A 26,014-nucleotide genomic window follows, 5' to 3' on the forward strand; every position below is an offset into this window, starting at 1 on the left:
TCATTTTGGTGATGAGGAAGAAAATGATTTGCCTTGTGGTATTTTATGTTCATTGAGATGCTTTTTATTAATCTTTTTATTTATTTTATTTTCCTTTTTGATTAAAGATATTGATTTTAGTAAATATTTTGGTACTTTTGGTTTTTTGTCATTTTTGTTTCTTTAAATGTTTCATTTTAATTTTAGTTTTTGTTTTATTTTAGTACATCAAGTTAAACTAAATGAAAATGAGAAATGTTGCCTTGACAACAAGCTAAAATAAAATATTTTTCAAATTTTTATTTCAGTTTTTTTAATCCAAGTCATTAGAATGTTTTAGTTAACAAAAACTGTATTGTTTAAAGATAATTACGAATGTTTTTTTTTTTGCATTGACATTTTCATGATAATTACATAATCTCTCATTGCTATATATACACAAACATACAGTACATACACACACACACACATATACAGTGGGGAGAACAAGTATTTGATACACTGCCGACTTACAAAGCATGTAGAGGTCTGTAATTTTTATCATAGGTACACTTCAACTCTGAGAGACGGAATCTAAAACAAAAATCCAGAAAATCACATTGTATGATTGGCTCACATCCGGCTCTCACAGACCTGTTAGTTTTTCCTTTAAGAAGCCCTCCTGTTCTCCACTCATTACCTGTATTAACTGCACCTGTTTGAACTCGTTACCTGTATAAAAGACACCTGTCCACACACTCAATCAAACAGACTCCAACCTCTCCACAATGGCCAAGACCAGAGAGCTGTGTAAGGGCATCAGGGATAAAATTGTAGACCTGCACAAGGCTGGGATGGGCTACAGAACAATAGGCAAGCAGCTTAGTGAGAAGGCAACAACTGTTGGTGCAATTATTAGAAAATGGAAGAAGTTCAAGATGACGGTCAATCTCCTTCGGTCTGGGTCACCATGCAAGATCTCACCTCGTGGGGCATCAATGATCATGAGGAAGGTGAGGGATCAGCCCAGAACTACAAGGCAGGACCTGGTCAATGACCTGAAGAGAGCTGGGACCACAGTCTCAAAGAAAACCATTAGTAACACACCGCCGTTATGGATTAAAATCCTGCAGCACACGCAAGGTCCCCCTGCTCAAGCCAGCGCATGTCCAGGCCCGTCTGAAGTTTGCCAGTGACCATCTGGATGATCCAGAGGAGGAATGGGAGAAGGTCATGTGGTCTGATGAGACAAAAATAGAGCTTTTTGGTCTAAACTCCACTCGCCGTGTTTGGGGGGAAAAGAAGGATGAGTACAACCCCAAGAACACCATCCCAGCTGTGAAGCATGGAGGTGGAAACATAATTCTTTGGGGATGCTTTTCTGCAACGGAGACAGGACGACTGCACCGTATTGAGGGGAGGATGGACGGGGCCATGTATCGCGAGATCTTGGCCAACAACCTCCTTCCCTCAGTAAGAGCATTGAAGATGGGTCGTGGCTGGGTCTTCCAGCATGACAACGACCCGAAACACACAGCCAGGGCAACTAAGGAGTGGCCTAGCCAGTCTCCAGACCTAAACCCAATCGAAAATCTTTGGAGGGAGCTGAAAGTCCGTATTGCCCAGCGACAGCCCCGAAACCTGAAGGATCTGGAGAAGGTCTGTATGGAGGAGTGGGCCAAAATCCCTCCTGCAGTGTGTGCAAACCTGGTCAAGAACTACAGGAAACGTATGATCTCTGTAATTGCAAACAAAGGTTTCTGAACCAAATATTAATTTCTGCTTTTCTGATGTATCAAATACTTATGTCATAATTACTTAAATCATATAATGGGATTTTCTGGATTTTTGTTTTAGATTCCGTCACTCACAGTTGAAGAGTATTACCTATGATAAAAATTACAGACTTCTACATGCTTTGTAAGTGGGAAAACCTGCAAAATCAGCAGTGTATCAAATACTTGTTCTCCCCACTGTATACATGTATACTATATACACACACGTGTAAACACACACATATTTTTATATATATATATATATGTGTATAGTATATACACACACCTCAGAGTTGATAAAAGCCTGCATATAAGATGTCTTACTCTCGCTATCGACGGCTTTCTTCATGTCTTCTCTCTTTCACCTGAGGAAACTATGTTACGTAGGCTATTAGAGGTCATGTAGGGAGTAAGACAAGATCTCGTGAATATTTCTGTACTTGTCAAGTGAGTTCCTAACAGCGGCCCCTCCTTCGAGCGCTGCTGATAGCCACGCAGAAAATGAATTACTGAGAAGGGGCATTGTTTCTGACTGACTTTCAAGTGCCTTGTTATGTGATGGCAGTGATCGCGTCCACTCAAGTGCTGCTTTTGTTGCTCTTATCTGCTCAGCTGAGATTTTATTTCACAACTTTCTGCTGCTTGGGGATGAAAAAATGCAAGAGTTTGTGCAGCAGGTGCTGAGATGTTGCATAAGTGAGGTGTGCATGAAGAGCCTGAGGTTTACAGCTCTGACTTATGTCTCATTACAGCAGCTCTGGCACTGAGTGTTCCTGCAGGACACAGTACAAAGACGCCTTGAAATAAAGTAGAAAAAGCTTGGAGATTTCATTGGAGTGCGATAGGCGTGTATCAATTACTCCCACACACACACACACACACACACACACACACACACACACAAGTACATGCACTTCTCCTTAAGTAGCTAAATCCTTTGACTATAAATCATTTTGAGTCATTAGGAGAATCTCACAAAAATATCTAGGTCATAATCCACAACGCAAAACCTTAATTTTGTTTCTTAAAGAAAATTATGTTCTTTCTATTTTTAGGACCATTGAGATTTTTTTTGCATTGACACTATTTTCATGAAAATTCTTTTTTTTTATATACCTATTTTTACACAGCATAAATGCATTTTGTATTTTGTAAGAATCTTGTTTTCATTCCAAATATCTAAATTTTCTTAAATCAAGATGCATTTACTGGATTTAAGTAAAATGCCGTAAGATAGAAAATTAATCTTGCTTCTATTTGATTCAAATTATTTTTCTTTACCCCATTGGCAGATCATTTTGCTTTTTTTAAGCAAAAACTCACTTTTTTTTTTTTTTTCAGAAAACAATACATGATATTTTACTTGTATGGTAAATGCATCTTGATTTAAAATTTTTTAGATATTTGGACTGTAAACAAGACAAAAATACTATAGAAAGTTTGCAGTTTAGGAGCATTAGGATTTTTTTATTATTATTATTTTCATGAATTATGTTCATAATTTACTCATTACTGTTATGGGGGGGGCAATATCAGTGTTATTTTTATACTGTTATAGATTTTTATTAATATTTTGAATTGGCTTTTATTTTCATTTTAATGTAAGTTCAATGTATTTTTCGTTCAGTTTTAGTTTTTATTTATTTTCATTTTGTTTCCATTTATTAATTTTACTGCTTAAACATAAACTTTTTTTTTAATTAGTTGCTAAGCCAAAATCTCAAATTTTCATTTAGTTTACTTTTTTCATCTAATATATATATATTTCTTTATTTCATTTTTTCAGCTATATTTCAAAATATATAATGAATTTCAAAAATTCACAAAAATGTTTTGATAGCTGTTTAGATCATAACTAAAATTCTCTCTCTCTCTCTCTCTCTCTCTCTCTCTCTCTCTCTCTCTCTCTCTCTCTCTCTCTCTCTCTCTCTCTCACACACACACACACACACACACACACTTCCATTTTTACAGTAGGCTACTGAGAATTTGGAGGTTAAATTTACTTATTTGCAACGAAAATAATTTGACAGTCAAAATACTTACTGGCTTCATTTTATATGTATTTGGTACGTGTAATTATTTTATGCATTTCTATGTTTATTTTGTGCTGTAAGCATTTTAAATGGCTAGTGAGCTTCACTCGTAATTCTGTTTTCAATGGTTTGTGTGTGTTTGTGTTCTTGCTTAACCTACATTGAGAGGACCAAATGTCCCCACAAACATAGCTAAAATGTGAACATTTTGACATCGTGGGGCCATTTCGTCTGGCCCCATGAGGAAAACAGCTTATAAATCACACTAAGTGATGTTTTTTGAAAATGTAAAAATGCTAAAGTTTTGTGTGATGTAGGTTTAGGGGTAGAGTTAGTGTAAGGGGAGAGAATATATACAGTTTGTACAGTATCAAAACCATTATGGCTATCGAGAGAGCCTATGTAAAGATATAAAACAAGTGTGTGTGTGTGTGTGTGTGTGTGTGTGTGTCTGTCTGTCTGAGAGTGGGATCCCTCCCAGGCCTCAGGGAAGTCAGAGGGGGAGGGTAACGCTCACTAATCTCGTGCAAAATGGAGTGAAGCAGCGCCACGCCCAGTGAAACATGCCTGTCCTGCTGTGGGAGGAGTGGTGGGAAACACTGCCAGCACTGGTGGAGGAGGGAGTGGCCGCTCGAGAGAACCAGAAACTAAAAAGACGTGTTGAGTCAGTCATTACCTGACAGCTCTCCAAACACACCGCACAGACCCGACGAGAAGAGAAAACCAGCAGCTACCGAGAGAGAAACAGAACCAGAGGAGGAGAAATGAGGGACGCAGTGAAGAAAGGAAACGGAGAGAAGAAAACTATGGGTAAGAGTTGCCTTGTTCTGATTCAGTCCTGCCTCCTCCCTCTGAACTTCTTCCTGATGTTTGCTTCATTGTCCTGGCGCTTTGGGTCATGCATTCTTTTGCTCCTTCTGCGGTTTGTCCGAAATGACTCGTGCATACAGTCAGAAAAATGACATAATGCATTAAAAACAACTTGTTGAAAAACACTGATTAAATTTATGGTTCTGCACTTTAGAATGAAACTTTCTCTCGCTGCAAAACAAACAGCAACCTTCACTCTTGACCTCCTGATAAATGCGTCCTCCCACTTTTCATGCCTTCTGTCATTCTTTCACTCACTGACACACGTGTTAAAGTTAAAGAGGCTCATCTGTGAGATTCCTCATGGCTTCGGGTCAGATCTCACACACACATACACACATTCCAGTCTTTCATCGCGAGTGCGTTTCTCTCGGGGCAAATGCATGAACGCGTCACTCTTGAGGCAACTTGCTTGATGAGGGAGAGAGGGAGGGGTGATGTGGTTTTCTTCATTCATCATAACTTTTGGTGCTTCTTTACGCAACTTTTCATGTGATAATCAACACTCGTGTCCTCAGGTATCCCCTAAACTTTTCAAATCATTCCTTGGTGTAGTGGTTGAGATCTGGGGTTGCAACTGAAAGGCTGTAGGTTTGAAACCTGCATGGGTGGATCTTAATTTTTTAGTTTAAACAGTAAAAAAAAGTTTAACAGCTGACGAGTAGCCCACAACACATGTTAAATCTTTTTTTTTTTCTGAAGAAAAGGAAGCCTATTTTTAGAACCATTAAGATTTTTGCCATTTTAACACTATTTTCATTACAATTGTAAACACAATTGTATAATATTTTATAATAAATTTTTTTTTTCCACATTATAGTAATAATTAAATGATTCTTTTAATGAAAATGATTAATTTAGGATTTATTTTCAGTATAAATTTGTGTTTTTAGCTCAAATTTGTAGCTCAAACACTAATTAAATTAGCTAAAATGTTTGATAAACACAAAGGATGGTGCAGAACTTTATAACGGATGTTCCAGTTCTGCAGAAATCATCAGATCTTCCATACGCTTGATGAAGATGCTCCTCCAGGTTAACTCTACAACAATCTGCTAAATGACTAGATCCTAGAAGCTAATTATCTTAAAATTGAGTGACAGGTCCGTACAGACTTTGTGCTGAATCGTCATTCATAAAATGTCACGCATGACCCAACCATACTGTGTTTGTTAATTACATATTTTTGATTAATGGTAAAAGTGCACACCCAGTTCCATTTAACACATTTCACTGAGATTCAATGCATTCCTTCATAACCACAAATCAAATGTTGGTTTACAAAAGGTTAAGCTTCATATTTACCATGACCTTTAAAGTACACATGACCCATAGCTTGAACAATAGTGTTTGTGCTGTAGAAGAGCGATGATGCATCTCGTCCTGAAAGCCGTCGTGACACGATCAAGCTGTTTGATGTTTGTAAGAGTGAGTTTCCAGAGCTCAGATAAAGTGTGTATTAGTAGTTATAGCCACTCATCCAGTGCTTGTTATCTGTTCTCGCTAGCCAGGGGGAAATTTGGAAGATGTCTGGACAAGCTCATGTCGTATCAAGCCGAGTCTTGCTGTTATTAGAGAACTTTGACTTGCCTACGAATCCAACAAGAGAAACTCAAAGCTTTGACTCTTTGAATGGATGTCAGATGGAGACATCTGTGGGGTTTTATATGATTTCAATCACGTGCATCTGACCCTTTAGAAGTACTATTACTGTAACACATCAGATAATGCTGTGGTAATTTGATACTCTACCAGTCAAAGTTAGGAAACCAAAGTTTGAATTGGTTTCTTATGAGCCCTAAAAATCGAAATACTTGAAATTAGTTTTGTAGACAAATTTGTTAATTTGTTGATAAATTATGTTACTATGTATTAATTTCTATACAAAAACTTTTGAACCTTTGTTATCTATCTATCTGTCTATCTATCTGTCTATCTATCTGTCTATCTATCTGTCTATCTATCTGTCTATCTATCTATCTATCTATCTATCTATCTATCTGTCTATCTGTCGCTCTGTTCTATCTATCTGTCTATCTGTCGCTCTGTTCTATCTATCTATCTATCTATCTATCTATCTATCTATCTATCTATCTATCGCTCTGTTCATCTATCTATCTATCTATCTATCTATCTATCTATCTATCTATCTATCTATCTATCTATCTATCTATCTATCTATCTATCTATCTATCTATCTATCATCAGTATAAATGACTAAACTAGTTTTTACATTGACTACATTTTTCATACCTTATTGGCTTTTTCTTTTCAATTTGTTTACTCAAAAATTGAACAATAATTAAATCCAGAATATAAAAAATGAAGAAGAAAAAAACGGAAGATGAAAAATAAAAACAAATTTTATATTTAAAAAACAAAAACAATTTAGCTTCCCAAGTAATTGCATCTTGTTTTAATTTAATTTTGAATATTTATGTCCACACTCCACAAGCACTGTATACAACGGTATAAAATGATAACTTGATGAAATGATTAAATAAACTACACCAAGGTACTTTAAATGATATACAGGTGAAACTCGAAAAATTAGAATATTGTGCAAAAGTTATAATTTTGATGATTATGGCTTACAGCTTTATGAAAACCCCAAATTCAAAATCTCAGAAAATTTGAATATTACATGAAATCAATTAAAAAAAAGATTTTAAATACAGAAATGGCGGCCCTCTGAAAAGTATAATCATGCATTTGTATATAGGTATACTAAATATATTAGTTTTACCTTTTAATTAGAATTTTCTGAAATGCATGAACTTTTGCACGATATTTTAATTTTTCGAGTTTCACCTGTAGTGGTATTATTATGGTACAAAGAAAACATTGTACTGCCATGTCTGAAAAAACATGGTAGTGTCATGGAGCTATTGAGTCAGTGGACTCTAGGATGGAAAACCTTTATTGTTCTTTCTTCAGTTTCTTTCTTGTCATTTGAACAGATTTCCTAACTCTCTTAGTCTTATGTAACTCTTGTTTTGGCTTGAAGCACATTTTTGAGCTCAAAGTGAAGAATGCTTTACCCCCCTTCACTCTGCAGATGTCTCATGTTCAGAGAACGGGAGAAAAGCGACTGGAAGCAAAAAAGTTGATGACGGGTCATTTCCTGTGAAGGTTCAGGGTGCAGGTGTCGAGTCCTTCGAGCTGCAGGTGAGCTTTCATCATCAGCGCTAGTCAAATAATACGTCCGTGAGTAAAGTGAGTTTTGGGGTGTAACCTCAAATTTAGTAGTCTAGTTTGTGTTGATCAGCAATGCAAATCTTGACATCTCAAAATATGCAAAGCACATGCTTAAATGTCGGATAAAGTGTGTTTTCTCTGCAGGTTCATGGATTCTGGCTGGTCCAGGATGCCATCATGACTCTACTGGGCAGAGAGGAGGTGGCACCTCGCACATCTATCGCTCTGGCCCTTTCAGGTGTGACCCTTGACCCCATGACTGAGCTCCAGGGCGTCAAGGGCTTCAAAGCTGGAGTCACTCTCCGTTTAGTGGAAGGTAAACTGCAAGATCTTCCATGTGGAGTGTTTTCTTTTGTTCACTTCTAATAGACTTACATATATTATACATGGATATAAGGACACTATCATTAAATATCAGGGAATGTTAATGTGTTTTTCTGGCCTGAAAAGGTAATTGTGGAGATTCAAGGATTTCAATTGTAAATCTACATTTTTTTGTAGTTATAAAACATTTAATTGGCTAGATATTGCTCAAGTTTACAGGAAAACCTGTTCACAAGCCTTAAACTTGTGTGAATCATTTATCTGAGTAAGTTTGAATGAATCAGTTGAACCTGGTCACAAACTCATTTGGAATCTTTCTGCATTTTTATGTATCTTGTAACAGTGTAATTTTAGAATGATTTATATACTATTATGGGATTTATTAATATTTTGAATTAGAGTTTAGATTTTCAGTCTTCATTTTATTTTAGGTTTTAGTCATTTTATTATACAGTTTTACTCATTTTTATTTGTTTGTGTATCTATGTATGTATATATATACACATACATATATACACATATACATATATAAGTATCTGTGTGTGTATATGCATGTGTTATGTATATGTGTGTATGTATGTATGTGTTTATATTTATAATAATAGATATAGTAATATTTATATTTTTTTAGATTTTATACACTTTATTTCAATTACCAATAAACAGTTAGTTAACAACAATAACAACACTGATCCAGTATCTAGCTCATCCAGTGATCATAAACCTCATGAAAATTCATTGGTCAGAAACTGTGGAAATCATGTGGTTTATTGCTGGTCTAACAATCCAGTTTGAACACCTGTGAGACCAGCTGGAAACTGGTTTATTGTTCAAGGTTGTCCAGTCTAGGCAGGTTGTGCTGGTCAGCCATCTTGGACCAGCTAGAAACCAGCTACCATGATCCAAAGCACAGCAGCTAATTTAAGATGGTTTCAGTGAGAATTTCCACAGGGATCAATGGGTTTCTTTTCTATACAGGTTTTGCAACTTCTTGATTTTATTGCAAACCCTTTTGATGACAAACTAATGAAACCTTTCTCAGAGCCAAGTGAGTCACATGGCACTCAATATGAGTAATGTGGGAAAGTAGATGATTGAATAGATTATGTTATTGCTCATTAGAAATAATCATAGTCTTACAAGATGAGACGCATTGAAATTCAGCCGATCAATGGAGCTGGAGAAAAGGTCTGATTTTGGGATCATAAAGTGAGTTTTGTGTGCATGTTATAGAGCCGTACTCCCCGCGGTCGGCACAGGCTCACCTGGCACGTGTGCAAGAGATGCTGAAAGCTACCGGGCCCCAAGATGCCTTGATGGAGGGCCGATCACCCACTGTACTGAACACACTCACCCAAACGCCTGGTAAGAAATAGATAAAGTACGTAAAAACGCATGTATTCAGAACTGCCTCTAAATATTTTAAAATGCATTCATTATTTTTATGCCCATGGCAGTGAGACTTTCTAATTGTGTGTTTATGTGTGTATTAGAAGCCCCTCCCACTCTGCACTCATCAAAGAACAGACGAGCCAATAGTAAGACAGAGCAGCCGGCTGAAGCCCCGCCCCCACCTGCCTACATTCACCCTGGAGTTTCAGATCTCCCTCCTCTGACGACCCTGCTGCCCATCAACACTCACAGCGAAGTACGACAAATAACACAATACAAATAAACCTTTAGGCATTTGACTTTGTTTTTTTATGACTCTCACAATAAACGCAACTAACTGATTATTTTACAGGCTCCCAGTTACCTGCTCGACCTGTCACTCAGCTGTTGGAACCCTCCCCCTGGCTTCCGGAAACTGCAGGGCGACTTCCTGTACATCAGTGTCCACACTCTGGAGGGCAAGCAGTGTGACATCACTTCCTGCCCACGTGGGTTTTACCTGAACAGGTAAGACTCTGTGTTATTATGACAATGTTTGTAGTTGCATGCTACCATACTATTAACATTATTTGCATTTGAATAGGAAGCAAAATCCATGATTTTTAACAACTGTTTCTTGATCTCACTGTTAAAGGTCCCATGGCATAAATTTCACTTTATAAGGTTTCATGCGGAGCATGGCAGTTGCTCAGTGTTTGGATGTACAAATGAACACAAGTATTTTTTTAGTTCCTTCATCCGAGCCTCTGAAGAACCAGTGGGTTATGTGAATGTCTGATGTGTAATTGTTCAAGTTCAGACAGATAATCTTTCTCTCAAAGTTGTTCAATACTGTTTATGCATCAGTAAATCAAGCCAGTGACTAAACGATCAACTTCACGTCGTTTCTCTTAGTAGGATGAAAATAATCTTATATAAACTGTGATTAAAATACAGAAAGCCATCAAAGAACAATCCCTTTCCAATCGCCCAAGCTGTCAATCACACAGCGCGAGTTTATCTGGACACTTGCCAAAACTCGTTATGAAATCAATGACGCTGTTACACTGCACAACGAAGCTCTTACTGTACTTACCTCATGTTTGCATTGGTGAAATCATTAGTGAGAGTGCAGAAACTGCGTTGCAGTGATAAGATCTTTATTCACGCGATCAGCAGACTGTCATCTGCTCAGTGCTCATCACTGCAACCTTTTATGTGATGGGAATAGATCTAAATACTTTAAAAAGTTCTCACGATTCGTTAATCTCGATAGCTGTAATAGTAAAAACGTATAATAGCTGTAATAGTAAAGGCTTTCGAGAGAGTTCCACATGTAATGCTGGATATTTCATATGCAAGCATGTCAGCCAATCACAGCAGTGGGCGTTTATACTGAAGTCTCACAGCAGCCAATCACAGCAGTGGGCGTTTACACTGAAGTCTCACAGCAGCCAATCACAGCAGTGGGCGTTTACACTGAAGTCTCACAGCAGCCAATCACAGCAGTGGGCGTTTACACTGAAGTCTCACAGCAGACACGCCCCTTCAAACAGAGCGTTCAAATCAGAGGCTAAAATCAGGCTAGGAAAAATGCCTTTTATTTCTAAATTATGACAATTTTTGATCTAAAAAACATACTAACATAAGGAAACATTATAAAATAATAAAATAATCCATGCCATGGGACCTTTAAGTTACTTTCTAGACAAAACTAGAATAAAAAAGCTAAATAACAGGAATAACATTTATTTTTTCGAAAACTGCAATGTAATGTAAAGGTCATGTGATACAAATGTAGTATACTACTGTATAAAATGTTAATCATTGCATATTGTTTCGAATATGTTTTCTAAGATATACAGTAGTCGACACCACACAATATATACTATATTTTGCATAAAGAAAATTAATGCTATTTTAATGTCATTCATATTTTTTTCAAAAATTTCATTTTCATTACTGTAATAGAATAAAGGTGTGTGTATATATATTTTGATATTTCTGATTAATAATAATGTATTTATATTGTGTGTTTTTTTTACTTTAATTGCAGTTATTTTATACATATATTTACTGTACTGCTGGTTTGAGAATGTAATTGAATTATTGGAATTACAAAAAATTAGTATCTAAGTAAATAACAAACGCATCTAAAAAATATCACACATTACCACACAGACACATAGAATGGAATAGAATGGAATAGAATAGAATAGAATAGAATAATGCCTGGATGCATTACAGTAATGAGAATTTTTGTGTGAAAATGTAATATCATGAAAATGTTACAATACGAAAAATCTAAATGTCTCCATGCTCTCATGAGATTCATCCAATGTTGGAATAAATGACATCATAATTGTTTGTGACATATTAGATACACAGAATGAAGGAGAGTTTTCTAGAAACCAAGCTGTATTTTTGTTTCAGGTCGACCCTCGATGTGTTTGACCCCCGTCCTGCTCAGTCTACTTCAGTGTGCCACTGTCTGACCGACCTGCTGTCCCACATCAGCCCGCAGTTCAAACACAACCTCGGCACGCTGCGGCACAGGTGACCCTCACACACTCGTCTCACGACACTCATCTGTTCTTCAGTGCGGTTCTCTGAGCGTCTCTGTTCATACAGGTCCTCTCTGCCGGCTGAAGAGATGCTGCCCACTCCGTACCGCACACACAGCTGGCTCGGCGTCTCCTCGCTTCACTCACACAGATCCAGCTTCAGCTGCCGGCTGGGTCTGGACCAGGACCTCAATGCGCAGGTACACACACACCTGTCCCACACGCACATCCTTCAGTGCACAATTACAAAGTTCTATTTTGACATGACTGTGTGGCAAACATTATTGCAATAAAACAGACAAAAAAAAAAACTGTAGTAATGAAATTTTATATCAAATGTAATACTATTTAATGTTGATATGAATTATTATTAGGGCTGGGAAATGATTAATCGCGATTAATCGCATCCAAAATAAAAGTTTGTGTTCACATAATATTTGTGTGTGTACTGTGCATAATTATTTTGTGTATATAAATACACACACATGCAAGTAAATATTTAAGAAAAAATTGTTATTTATATATATATATATATTTATTTATAATACAAATTATATATAATATATATACAATATATTTAAGCAAATATTTCTTAAATATATACATGCATGTGTGTGTATTTTTATATATATATATATATATATATATAATATATATATATATATATATATATAATATATATATATATACAAAATAATTATGGACAGTACACACACATATATTATGTGAACACAAACTTTTATTTTGGATGCGATTAATCATTTCCCAGCCCTAATTATTATCAATCAATTTAAACAAATAATTATTTTTATTATATTATATTAACATACATTAACATCAGCAATTTTACTGTTTTTGATGGAAATCAATCACCAAACTTAAAAGTAAAACTGTAATGCATTACTGTAGTGAGAATTTTTTGGGGAAAATGTGCTTAATTGTCATGAAAATAACGTCACAATGCAAATTTTTTTATAAAATGGTGTTAAAATAGGTTTCAAATTATTAATACAAAATTATTTATTATTTTGATTTTTGAGTTAAGTATTGGAGTGTTTTCACGGGATTTGCAATGGAATTAAAATAATATACAATTTAATATTATTTAACAGTATTGTTATAAATTAATATTATTATTTAAAAAAGATAAAGGAAATAAAATGAAAAAGTAATGTTATTTATTAATTATTATAAATTTATATTTAAAAAGATAATAAAGTAAAGTTTAAAAAAATGAAAACATTTAATATTTAATACTAATTATTATAAAAATAAAGTTATATTAACATGTAGAAACAATATAAAGACTTGTGCAATTATTTTGCTATAATTTGCAATTGTTCTGTTTTGGATAGGGAAGCATGGGATACTTATCCTCCTGCCTGTCTGTCTGTGTGTGTGTGTGTGTGTCATGTTCACGTGTTCTTCTGTGGGTTTTAGGCCACTGACTGGAATAAGGAACTTCAAGCAGCCAGAGATCTTCCTCAGAGAAGTCTGGAGGAGAGACTTCAGAGGGACCGAGCGTTACTGCAGGTCTGAGCGCACTTATCTAACTTATGTAGACTATTCTGTCCTCAAAGTATAATTAAATAAACACAAACTAAACAGACCACATAACATAAAACATCCTAACAATACTGTAGATTTGACAGTAGCTCAGCTGTTCTCAGTGTTTCACAGCAAGCATCTTCATCGCTGTTTGTCTGTCACACTATATTGAACATGATTAAAAATCAAAAGTCTGGTTCCTTTTATCGAATCAGTTTGTTCAGATGGATCATAACAATTCATCTCTGAGTATTTTTTAAATGTATATTAAAAAAAATACTTTAAATATTTTGTGTCAGGGTTGGGTGAAGGGATGAAGCGAGGACTCAATTGTCACATGTGTCAATTTTTCGAAATTGAGATTTACACATCACCTGAAGGCTGAATAAATAAGCCTTCCATTGATGTGTGGTTTGTTAGGATAGGACAATATTTGGCCGAGATACAACTATTTGAACATCTGGAATCTGAGGGTGCAAAAAAAATCTGAACATTGAGAAAATCTCCTTTAAAGTTGATGTAAAGTTCGCGATTGTGCTGCATTCACTCACAAAAATAAATGTTTTATATATTTACGGTAGAAAATTTACAAAATATCTTCATGGAACATGATCTTTACTTAATATCCTAATGATTTTTGGCATAAAAGTTAAATCTATAATTTTTTTTGACCCATACAATGTATTGTTGGCTATTGCCACTAATATACCCGTGCGACTTGAGACTGGTTTTGTGATCCAGGGTCACAATTGTGCAGAGGCTTTTATTTGAATAAAACCGAAAACAAACAAAAACTACCCCGAGAGGGAATGAGGTAACAGTCAACGGGTAACATATGACAATGATCTGGACAGGACTGCAAACACAAGGAGAATAAATAGGGCGCAAACAAGGCAGGTAATAAGGGAGGACAGGTGGGGCTGAACCAATAGTCAGGTAACAAGATGGACGGGTTTAGACAATAGACAGGAGAGCACATGGAACAAGCAAACACATGACAAGCCATGTGTTCACAACAAACATGACAAAAAACACAAGCACATGGCCAGCAAACTTAAACACAAGCCACGTGCTCAAACAAAACAACAGCTAATTGAGAACTCATAAGCCGCCTGTTCACACAAAACATGACAACATGAAAGCACACGGCTAGTGTAAAACACAGGCAGCGTGCAACACAGCACAAGACAAAACATAACATGAACGCATGCGTCCAATGTGAACACAAGAACGCAACAACACACCCGGACAGAAGAGCATACAGCCCGAGCGAACTCACACAACAAGACAGAGCGCATTGAACGAGCGAATTCACATTCCGTGCGCTCACGACAGATACAAACACTCGGAGCATGAATGTCCAAATCCCGACACAGAACCGAAACCAAACTAGACCGAAGTGCCGGGATCCAAACACCACGCTCCGAACACAAAACAACTCGCATGGACCGAAGAGCTCACACGCTCACACAAACACAAGACAATAAGGAGTGTCAGGGCTCTGTCACAATCACAAAACCAAGAGTAAACTAGAGCGAAGGGACAGAACCCTTTTGTTTACTATTTATTCATTTCATTAGTTTTCATTGCATTCCATAACATAACATTGCATTGCAGTGCATTTCATTGAAAACCATATTTTCCAAGTACACCACTTCTTAACTTCTGATTGTCTGTTCCGGCAGGTGAACAGCGCTTTTGTGTGGGCTGTTGCTCAGGCAGCAGAGAAGGTGATCGATGGTTTTGTCGACCCAGTCAATGGTTCTCCCGAGGACCCAGCGTTCCTATGCGGCGGGGTGTTCATGAGTGTGCCGACACACAGAGAGGACTGGCTGACAGGAGAACGCGGTCCCAGAGCCGCTCAGCGTCTCGAGCTGCGATGTGTTCAGGCTTACAGCGACCTGGACGGAGACCTCCAGAACCTGCACACCATCCCCACCGCGGTGGCCGACTACCGAGGCGTTCGACTGTCCGCGCAGGGCCTGGCCCCTGGTCTTCAGGGCCCCGAGCAGGCTGAGATTCCCAATGGCCTTTTATACGGCTTCAGCGCAGGGCCACTGGAAAATCCATCCAGACGGAAACTCCTAGAGCTGCTGGCTCAGTCGGCAAAGGCTCTTTCTCTGCAAAGACATGCGGTTCTGGGGCAGACCGGGCATCAGTTGCCCCTGTTCACCACTGTAGATGCTCAGGGGATTCTGGGGGCCGATGGTCGATATTACCTGCTGGATGTGTATCGTACTATGCCTGCTGATGCCAACTTCCAAGTGGAAGACGGAGAAGAAGGAACAGAAACAGAACCCAAGGAGGGCAGTTTTCCCAGACGTTACCCTCACGTTTTGTGTCGCTTACGGCCGGAGTTAGTGAAGGCGTTCATTCAACACAAGTGAGTTTTGACGGGTTACCAAGTCCTTCCATTGGTCAAGCTAACAGATAGCCCCACCCCAAATTCATGCCATTGGTTGAGCCTGCTGATATTTATATGGCCAAAAATGCATATAAATATCAGTTGTCACTCTATATTTCCCAATAATATTTAAATGCTTAGTTTTATGATCAATCTCTGTAGTTTGATCATATACATATAATACAATTCAATATTCCCTCTAAAAGCGTGATGGTTCATATTTGATACTCACATTTTAACATGATTTTTCTAAAATATGATGTATGGATAATCAAGTAAACTTAGGTCCAGCAAGTGTATATTATTATCAATATAAAAATTATTCTTACATTTACCTTATGAAAAAATCAATAAATCAGTTTTCTTGCATAATGCATCATATTATGATCAATGATGCATGAATCAAACACTCCCAGAATGCCAGTTTTCCACACAATCTCATTATTTGGGCAGAAACAAATCTCTCTCTCTCTCTCTCTCTCTCTCTCTCTCTCTCTCTCTCTCTCTCTCTCTCTCTCTCTCTCTCTCTCTCTCTCTCTCTCTCTCTCTCTCTCTCTCTCTCTCTCTCTCTCTCTCTCTCTCTCTCTCTCTCTCTCTCTCTCTCTCTCTCTCTCTCTCTCTCTATATATATATATATACACAAAAGTTTGCATGTTAAGCTAGGAGAAAGATTTTAAACATCCTTTAACTGACACACTTCACATTTAAACGTACAAGCCGGAGATTTTTAGGTTTGTTTATTTGTGCACATCCTTACGAACACATTTTGTCTTTGCATTACAGATATTCTCAGTTCACGCAGCGAGTGAAGGCTCACATGAGGGAGAACGGAGGACTGGAAGACAGTATGCAATCTGGTGAGAACGAAAAGAAGTGTTGATTTTCTGTCATGTGATGTTGGAATAGGTGTCTGATATAAATCTGTTTTAGGGGAATGATCATATGTGTGTATTTGTGTGTTGTCAGGTGACTCTCCAAACACAGGCGCAGTAAGAAGAGCTTGCAAAGATGTCGGATCCGTCAGTGACATCATCTTTGAGATGCGTTTCAACCCTAATATCTTCTCCCCAGGTCAGGAAAAGCTCAATCCATTAATATGCACCAAAACAAACTTCACAAAAACCCCAGTGAGTTTCTTTGCTATATACTGTCTATTTAGGCAGTATCCAATGAAATGGAGCCTAATAAGAGATTAGTTTTAAGTGCTCATGTGAAGCACATGGGAGACTCATCATGTCTCTGTGCTGATGACATCAAACGCATATAATATTGGGTGAAATATTTAATAAATTCGTCTTTAATAGGATTTTTAAACTATTTTATGCTTTCGAGAATTTATATTTTTCCCATTTGTAGGATACATAAGATGCTGCCTTAGAATTAGGCTAAAACATTTCTTAAAAGCCAACATAATAATAATATTAAAACCTTAACATCAAATAATATAATAGAAAACATCAACTGAGACACATCACGGTAAGAAAATGATTTTAAAAATCCATTATGTCGGCAGCTTTACTAGGTTTTGGAACAGAGCTAATATCGTCATATTTGTCTTGACCAGAAATCATCTATCTTTACATCTAAACATAATAACTTATGTAACTAGAGCTTAAGTTAGAGACGTTAAATATTGTTTTCTCTCTCTCCGGGTAGGAGTGCAGTTTCCCAGCTCAGAGAGTGATGCCGTGGAGCTACAGAAGAGATTACTGAAGGAAGCAGCGTCTTTCATCATTAATGACCAAATACCAGCATTTGTGAGTGTATTTTGTGCTTTTATACACTTAAAAATCTTTTAAACAGTAAAGAATACTTTTATTCATCACAGATGCATTAAATTGATCAAAAGTAAAGACGTTTATAATGTTACAAAGGATTTCTAATTCAAATAAATGCTGTTCTTTTGAACTTTCTATTCATCAAAGAATCCTGAACAAAATTGTATCACAGTTTCCACAAAAATATTAAAGAGATGGTTCGGAGTAAAATCTACCTAGTGTCCTTTGCACCATGACCTTGAGCCAAACTCCCCCCAGAAGCTTTTTTCCCCTTGGTCGAACATTATTAAAGTTAGAGCTTATTTAGAGATATCAGCCGGATGGCTTAGTGCAGGCGCTAATGGATCCAAGGATCTATCACGTAAATTACCCCACTAATAATGCCTGGAATGGTACCAAACTTCTACAGTAGTACAAATAGGTTCTGTACTCGTAAAACGAGGCATTGGAAAGTTTGTAAGTACATCAGGAGTTTATTTAAATAACACTTGCCTGATGGCTAATGCTACCGCTAACCCGGATGTCGAGGTCACTTCCGTGATTTGGGAAAAGCCCGTAAAAGTCTGTGGCAGAAAGTGATGCATAAGGATGTAGTGTAACGACGCCCAGTTCCAGGAATGCACTAATATTTTGTTGGTAGTACCAGTTTGCAACAATTATTAGTTAACACTAAGTTGTCAACACTTCGGAAAAAATAATACTTGGTCATAATGTTCGACCAAGGGACAAAAGGCTTCTGGGGGGGTGTTTGGCTCGAGGTCATGGTGTAAAGGACCCTAGGTTGATTTTACTCCGAACCATCCCTGTAAGCAGCACAACTGTTTTCAACATTGATAATAAGAAATGTTTCTTGATTTCTGAAGGATCATGTGACACTGAAGACTGAAGACAAATTCAGCTTTGATCACAGGAATAAATTACATTTTCAAATATATTCACATAAAAAAAGTTATTTTAAACTGTAATAATATTTCACAATATTACAGTTTTTACTGAGCAGAAGAGACTTCTTTCAAAAACATTAAAAAATCTTAGCGACCCCAAACTTTTCAACAGAAATGTATATATGTGTGAGAGAAACGGTGCACTGAAGAATCAGCATGTACTTTCAGATGAACGACTGCATTCATGGCACTGACATACCGATGGATGGTGCTTCTTTACGACAAGCCCTCCATCAGAAAGGCATAAACCTCCGCTATCTAGGTCACCTGATCTTGTCCATCAGCCAATCAGATCTCAAACATCAACTGAGACACATCACGGTAAGTAAATGATTTTAAATCCATAATACTGGGGTAGATTTTAAATGTGAACTGTCCTAATCCTATCTTACCATCTCTCTCAGAGGTTGGCGTTTGCAGAGATTGTAGTGCGTTGTGCACAACGGTTCTTCAGTGGCTACATTCAGGTATTTCATTTTACTTATTCAAGTCAAATTTATATATACAGGTGAAACTCGAAAAATTAGAATATCGTGCAAAAGTTCATTTATTTCAGTAATTCAACTTAAAAGGTGAAACTAATATATGGAAAATTACATGCAAAGTGAGATATTTCAAGCCTTTTTTGTTATAATTTTGATGATTATGGCTTACAGCTTATGAACATTTTCCAATTTTTTGAAGATTTTGAATTTGGGGTTTTCAGAAGCCATAATCATCAAAATTATAACAAATAAAGGCTTGAAATATCTCACTTTGCATGTAATGAGTCTATATAATATATTAGCTTCACCTTTTAAGTTGAATTACTGAAATTAACTTTTAATTTTCTAATTTTTCGAGTCTCACCTGTATAGCGCTTTTCGCAATACACATTGTTTCAAAGCAGCTGTACAGAAAATCATTGTTAATGTCCATGCCTTATAGTCGCATTTAGCAGATTAGAGCTGGACAATAATATAGTTACATTTTGCTATGATAAAAGCAATCAAGCAGTTATTCATCAAGCATATATCGCCCCATGCAACTATTCTGTATGTATGCGGATGAAGTTATATATCCAATTTTAGACAATCTATTAAATAAGTAACAAATTGTGTCTGTTGTGCTGTACAGGGAGTGGAGACGTCTAACCTGTCAGCAGCAGCGAGTCATTTCCTCTGCTGCTTATTGGTGCCTCACTTCAGTTCAGCATCAAATGGGGAGGAGTCTAAGAAGCGCTCGAGGAGGCGTGGCCGTGGAGGGGGAGGGGCTTCTGACAGCACGGCATGGACCTCACTCAGCGGGAATGAACTGTGGAGTCACATCTGTCAAGATGCTCAAGAAACATACAGACTTAAAGAAGGACTAGGGTGAGCGAAGAACATTCGCTCTTCTCCAAATGTTTAACACTTTCGTGTGAAGTGTACTGACTTCATGAAGTCTCATTTTTTTGCAGGTCAAATGTGGACCATCTAGTAGAGCAGTACGGGCTCCAGAAGATGTCCTTGTTGAGAGAGATGTGCTTGAAGACTGGTATTCAGGTACTGCGTTGAACCAAGCAATGGCTAAATTTGAAAGAACACAATAATATTTCTGCAATATGTTTGATAGCTAAGGTTTGTCATGATTGCGTAATTATTATTCTGTATATCTATCTATATATATATATCTATCTATCTATCTATCTAAATATAAATAAATAAATAAAAAACTTTGGGTATGCTTGGCTAACAGGTTAATTTCATGGGTTTAACTAATTAGAAACGCAAATAAAAGACATGTCTAATTTGTAGCTTCTATTATCTTGTGAAAATTTGGCAAAAAAGGAACAATTGATGTACACTAGTTTCAATTTTTTTTTTTTTTTTATTGCCAAGCCAGCATCACAAAATAATATACATGAACAAAGAACAAATGCAAATGTACATTCTTATTTTAGTACATATAACTAGGAACATATAGCATAAATTATAAAATTAATGAATAATATATAGCATTGTTTTCAACTAAATGTATTTAAAAAGCAGCTCAGGTTCTACCTTTCAAAATTAGATTAGAGTCAGTAAGATTTTCTTTTACAAGAAATTAATACTTTTATTCAGTAAGGATGCATTCAGTTGATCAAAAGTGACAGTAAAGACATTTATAATCTTACAAAAGATCAATTTCAAAGAAATGCTGTTCTCTTGAACTTTCTGTTCATCAAAATAATCCTGAAAAAATGTATCATGGTTTCCTCAAAAATATGACGTTTTTAAGATCGATAATAATAAGAATGTTTCTCATCATATTAGAATGATCATGTGACACTAAACACTGGAGTAATTATGCTAGAAATTCAGCTTTGATCACAGGAATAAATGACATATTACAATATATTCAAATCGAAAACATTTATTTTAAATTGTAATAATATTTCACAATATTACAAATTTTACTGTATTGTCATAGAAAAACCCTTTCTGTTTATGAATGTCCCGCAGCTCCGCCTCAGAGAATACATCCTCGACAACCGTAACAAAGCGGCCATCTCTCCGGACGATGTGCTCAACATTCTGCCCATCGTCAAGCACATAACCATGTCAACCACCGACGCCACACACATGTTCAAGGTGGCTCAGAACAGTCTTCAGAAAGGTATTTACGAACCAACGGGCAGTAATTGAGTCGTGTGTGAACAGCCTCGCTTGACCGTGTTCTCCTCGTAGGGTTACTGGAGCAGGCGTACGAGCAGCTGAAAGAAGCGGCGTACCTCTTCAGTCGTGTGTGTGATGACCTTCACCCTGAAGCCTGCCAGTGTCTTAGTCTGCTGGCAAAAGTGGCCTATGTACAGGGCCATCCTGCCGAGGTGTGATTGTGTGTACTATCTACAGTGTGTCTTGCTGCCCCGTGGCTTAATAGATTGCTTTTTGTATAATAGGACCTTTTAGGTGATTGCAAATTAAGGCACAGCTTTCTCATATTCAAGTAAGCATTAGAGTTAACCCAACAAATATTTAGTGACTACAGTGCTTATTTCTTGTTAATTCATTCAATACTGAAAAGCATTTATAGAAAATAGTAGATTTTGCTTTGTGACATTTGTTTTCATGACATTTAATTCTGAAATCGTTTAAAAAATAAATATAAAAAATCTCAAATTCATAGTTTGAATTTGAGAAGGAATAAATGTAATGACAAATAGTTTATTGAATAAATATTTATAAAATAATTTATAGTTTATAGAAAGAAAAAAACACAAGAAACAAGGGTGAAGACAAACAGGTAGCCTGTATAGACAAAGTAAATGTTAAAAATAAATAAAAAAAATTAAACACTGCACAAAAAAAATCTTCAGTATTTTTGTCTGGTTTCCAGTTTACTTGAGAAGCAAAAAATACTTAAGATATTAAGTCTTGTTTCATAAAACATTCATCAAAATCGAGTTTATGCTTAAAACAAGAAAGAAATCTGGCAAAGTGAACTGAATTCAAAGGAAAAACAAGATTATTTTTCTGACACAACTGGCAGATATATTTTTTCTTGTTTTAAGCAAAAACTTAATTTTGATACATACAAACAGATGTTGACACACTCATGATGCATTGCGTTCTGTCATGAGACTGTGAGAATAAATTTCATTTTTTTTCATTTTTGGGGGAATTATTCAATTAAAATGTCAAACACACCTGAAACTGCCACTGCTTTCTGATCTCGTAGCATTTCTCACCTTGTTCCATGTGTGTTTTGTCCCCTGCAGGCTCGTAGCGTGCAGCTGAGGGTCGTGGTCATCAGCGAAAGGGTTCTGGGCTTCGATCATCCCAACACCATTCAGCAATACGTAAGTCACGTTCTCACAAAACCAAAACAGACCTACTTTTTAAATTGCATGGAGATCATCATCATCTAATGCAATTATTTCTTTTGTTCCAGGTGTTGTTGTCAGTGTATCTGTTCGCTGGAGGCGAAACCGCCTTGGCTCAGCGATGCCTATATCGTGCCAAAGTTCTTCTGTTGACGGTTCACGGAGCAGATCATCCTTACGCTGCAGTCATAGATGTAAACGTCATCAAGCATAATCAAGTCATCACAGATCCCAAATAGAAGTATTGGTTTCAATGATGATGTTTATCTTTTTTTTTTTTTTTTTTTTTCCTCAGGCTTCTCTGGGATTGGCTCTTCAGAGAGAACAATCATTACAGTATCTACAGAGCGCACTGAAACTCAACAGCTCCTTCAGAGGAGACGCTGACCTGACAACAGCTCTGATGTAAGACCAAATGCTTTACTTATGCTTAAAATAGATGGAGTTGTGTAGTAATCATGCAATGAACTGTTCAGATAACACAAGCTCTAAGGCTCCGTTCCAAACCCTAGTGAGCTGTCTATATAGGGTTCCTTATTGTGGTCACATATATCCTTCACGCATGAGGCAGTCCCACAATGCATTAGATTGAGCACAGTGACAAAAATCATCCAAAATGGATGGAGTTCAGGGAATTGTCAATTTTGAAAATAATATGTCATTCAATACTGAAAAGCATTTATAGAAAATAGTCGATTTTGCTTTGTGACATTTTCATGACATTTAATTCTAAAATCATAATGCATCCAGACGTTTTGATTTTGCTCATTAGACTCCAATAATTAAAGGATTTTGTGTTAAAAAATGACAAAATACAAAAATACACTTCCATTAAACACACATAGTTTGAATTTTTGAGAAGGAATAAATGTAATAAACAATAATGAAAGAAAAAAACACAAGAAACAAGGGTGAAGACAAACAGGTAGCCTATATAGACAAAGTAAATGAATAAGTCATAAATAAAGTATTTTGTATTTAAGTTAGCATTAGACATATTAGACACTTTTTTATATATATATATATATATATATATATATATATATATATATATAACAACAATTATGAAACAATTAAGAGCTTTTCAGTTGACTGATTTATGAGGTTTCATTTTTGTTTCCTTAAGTGAGTGAGATTAGACACTGAGGCGGCTCATTAAGGTTTGGATCAGAGAGCTTTAAGTAATCAAACTCATTTAAAGTTCTAGTTATGTTACCTGTGTTACCTGTTGCTAGAGGATATTGTATTGTTTGGCAGGCACCATCTGCTGGCTCAGAGACTGTGTGTGGCTGGCGACTACAGAGGAGGCATGAATCATGAAAAGGAAGCTTACAGCATCTTCCAGAACAAGGTCAGATTTCGTGTTTGTGAGTTGAGTTTTTATCTTTGAAGATGTGATGGTGTTCTGAGCCTGTGTGTGTGTGTGTGTGTGTGTGTGTGTGTGTTGCAACAGTGCGGTGAAGACCATCCTCAAACCAAATGCAGCTCTGACTTCCTGAGGAACATTACCCAGCAGGCTGTGCGTGTAGAGCGGTCGATTCGTCAGGGAGGCGCGGAGCTTTCTGAAACACTGCCTGAGGTGATTTTTAAATTTAACATTTAATTTAATATTCAACAATAATATTGATCTGCCTGCATTGACACTATTATACAAGAACTGAACTGAGCTGGACGATGACATCACGGTTTACTCCAGAGCAGCTATATATACTGTATATATATAAATTAAATAAATTAATAACTTTTTTGAAACAAAAATGAAACATCACTGAACTTACTTAAGCTGGACTGTGATGCTATTTTCTTCTGGAAACAAACTTTTTTGCATTATTTTCCCGTTATCTCTGTAAAGCTGCTTTGGGTATTGTAAAAAGTGCTATATAAATAAATGTGACTTGACTTGAGGTAAGCTTAGCTTGAAACCGCTGTCTAATAGAGCTGACACGTGAAGACTTGCATTAGTTTTGTTAAACATGAGCTGTGTTCCTCTTCTGCAGGGTTTGTTTCCCTCTCAGGACATAACACTGGAGCAGCTCGCTCTGGTCAATGGCATACTGAAGACTTCATACAGGTAAAGAGACTTTAGGATCGCACTACTTAGTTGAAATTCGCAAAAACAAACCCTAGTGACCCAAACCCTTAGTAGTATTTGTTTTTCTGTCTTTAATTGATCCGTTTTAAAATTCAAACAGGTGCGTTAATGACAACTGAGAATGAGATATACAAAGAAACTGAAAAGCAAAACATTAATCGCATCTAATATAAAAGTTTGTTTATATATGTATGTGTGTGTGTATATATACACACACACACACGTACGTACACGCATATTATATAAACACATTTTAGTTAGATGTGATTAATCTTGATTAATAGTTTTGACATACTTGCACTTATTCTCAGTTTTAAAAAGCATCAATTAAAGACAGAAAAATACTACAATCATGTTTAATATTAATATTTATTTCTGCTTTACATAATGTTATCATAAAAATAAAAAATAAATATTTAAAAATAAAATCCCTGCTCATTGGTAGTGGGGGTTATTACTATCATTGCTTATAATTTAATTTTGAAAGAGTTTGAAAGAGGCAAAACGAAAAAATAAGGGGTGTAAAAATTGGTAAATGATGCTCAATTTCCAAAAAATGTTTGAATATGATGCACTTTTAGTTAATGGAAACATAGCTGATTGCTTTTATTGTCATTGTTTAAGCACAAAAATGATGGAGTTCAAAGAGAAACTGAAAGAGAGAAAAGCAGCAGAAGAGGCTGAAAAGACGAAACTGGAGAACTCTGAATCGACCAATGAGAACAAAGCTTCAGAACTACCAACCAATAGCGGAGAGGTTACTGAGGAGGCCACATCCAATGGGGAACAGAAGCAAGAGGCCACAGATGGAAATGCAGAAGGCCAAACAGACGCTTCTGAGAAACCAGACCACTCAAAGATGAACGGCCAGATCGAGTCCCACCTGCATAACGGAGATTGTGCTTCAAAAATGGAATGTGAGGAGGAGGAACACCAGTCAAACATCACAAATGGTGTCCCGACTGAGAGCCAATCAAAATCAATTAATATTATGACATCAGTCAGTGAAGCACAGTCAGAATCAGCAGTGGTAAACGGTAAAGAGTGTGTTGTGAACGAAGGTTCAGGTCATTTGGAGAAACAGGCTGAGACAGAGTGAGACATTACTGCAGCTCAGACGTTCAGTGAGATATGATGAGATCGATCTCAGTGTTTGACACGTGACTGTATTAAACCATTAAACGGTCTCAATTAATAAACCTTAAAAGAAGTGTGGAGACAAGATGATGGCCAAAGACAGAGTCTGTCTTGAAGTTTTTAAAATGTTTGACTAAATAAAGTTTAATTTTTGTGTGTGAACATTGGTTGCATCGAGCTTTCTTCATT

At 36.6% G+C, this 26,014-nt stretch overlaps 1 protein-coding gene across 1 annotated transcript; it reads left to right on the forward strand.

Moving 5' to 3' along the window:
- Positions 1-4,373: 4,373 nt before the first annotated feature.
- On the forward strand, positions 4,374-25,987 carry LOC311278357 (clustered mitochondria protein homolog). Its single transcript, XM_084389127.1, has 26 exons — positions 4,374-4,579; positions 7,698-7,807; positions 7,982-8,153; positions 9,395-9,526; positions 9,655-9,809; positions 9,906-10,060; positions 11,966-12,088; positions 12,164-12,296; positions 13,537-13,629; positions 15,330-16,027; positions 16,832-16,905; positions 17,015-17,119; positions 17,705-17,805; positions 18,939-19,091; positions 19,175-19,237; positions 19,887-20,122; positions 20,209-20,293; positions 21,236-21,389; positions 21,461-21,600; positions 22,492-22,572; positions 22,665-22,790; positions 22,892-23,001; positions 23,854-23,947; positions 24,050-24,175; positions 24,594-24,667; positions 25,313-25,987. The coding sequence occupies exons 1-26, from the start codon at positions 4,534-4,536 to the stop codon at positions 25,785-25,787; spliced, it is 4,014 nt and encodes a 1,337-aa protein (XP_084245253.1). The 5' UTR covers positions 4,374-4,533; the 3' UTR covers positions 25,788-25,987.
- The last annotated feature ends 27 nt before the right edge of the window (positions 25,988-26,014 follow it).

Source organism: Rutilus rutilus (genome assembly GCF_951802725.1).
Source record: "Rutilus rutilus genome assembly, chromosome: 19".
Taxonomy (NCBI): Eukaryota; Metazoa; Chordata; class Actinopteri; order Cypriniformes; family Leuciscidae; genus Rutilus; species Rutilus rutilus.

Excerpts from the sequence above, each read along its gene's own strand:
- LOC311278357 (XM_084389127.1), top strand. The coding sequence starts at position 4,534 with ATGAGGGACGCAGTGAAGAAAGGAAACGGAGAGAAGAAAACTATGG. Across the intron at positions 19,092-19,174 it reads ATCAACTGAGACACATCACG|AGGTTGGCGTTTGCAGAGAT; the intron begins GTAAGTAAATGA and ends CATCTCTCTCAG. Across the intron at positions 23,002-23,853 it reads GACCTGACAACAGCTCTGAT|GCACCATCTGCTGGCTCAGA; the intron begins GTAAGACCAAAT and ends ATTGTTTGGCAG.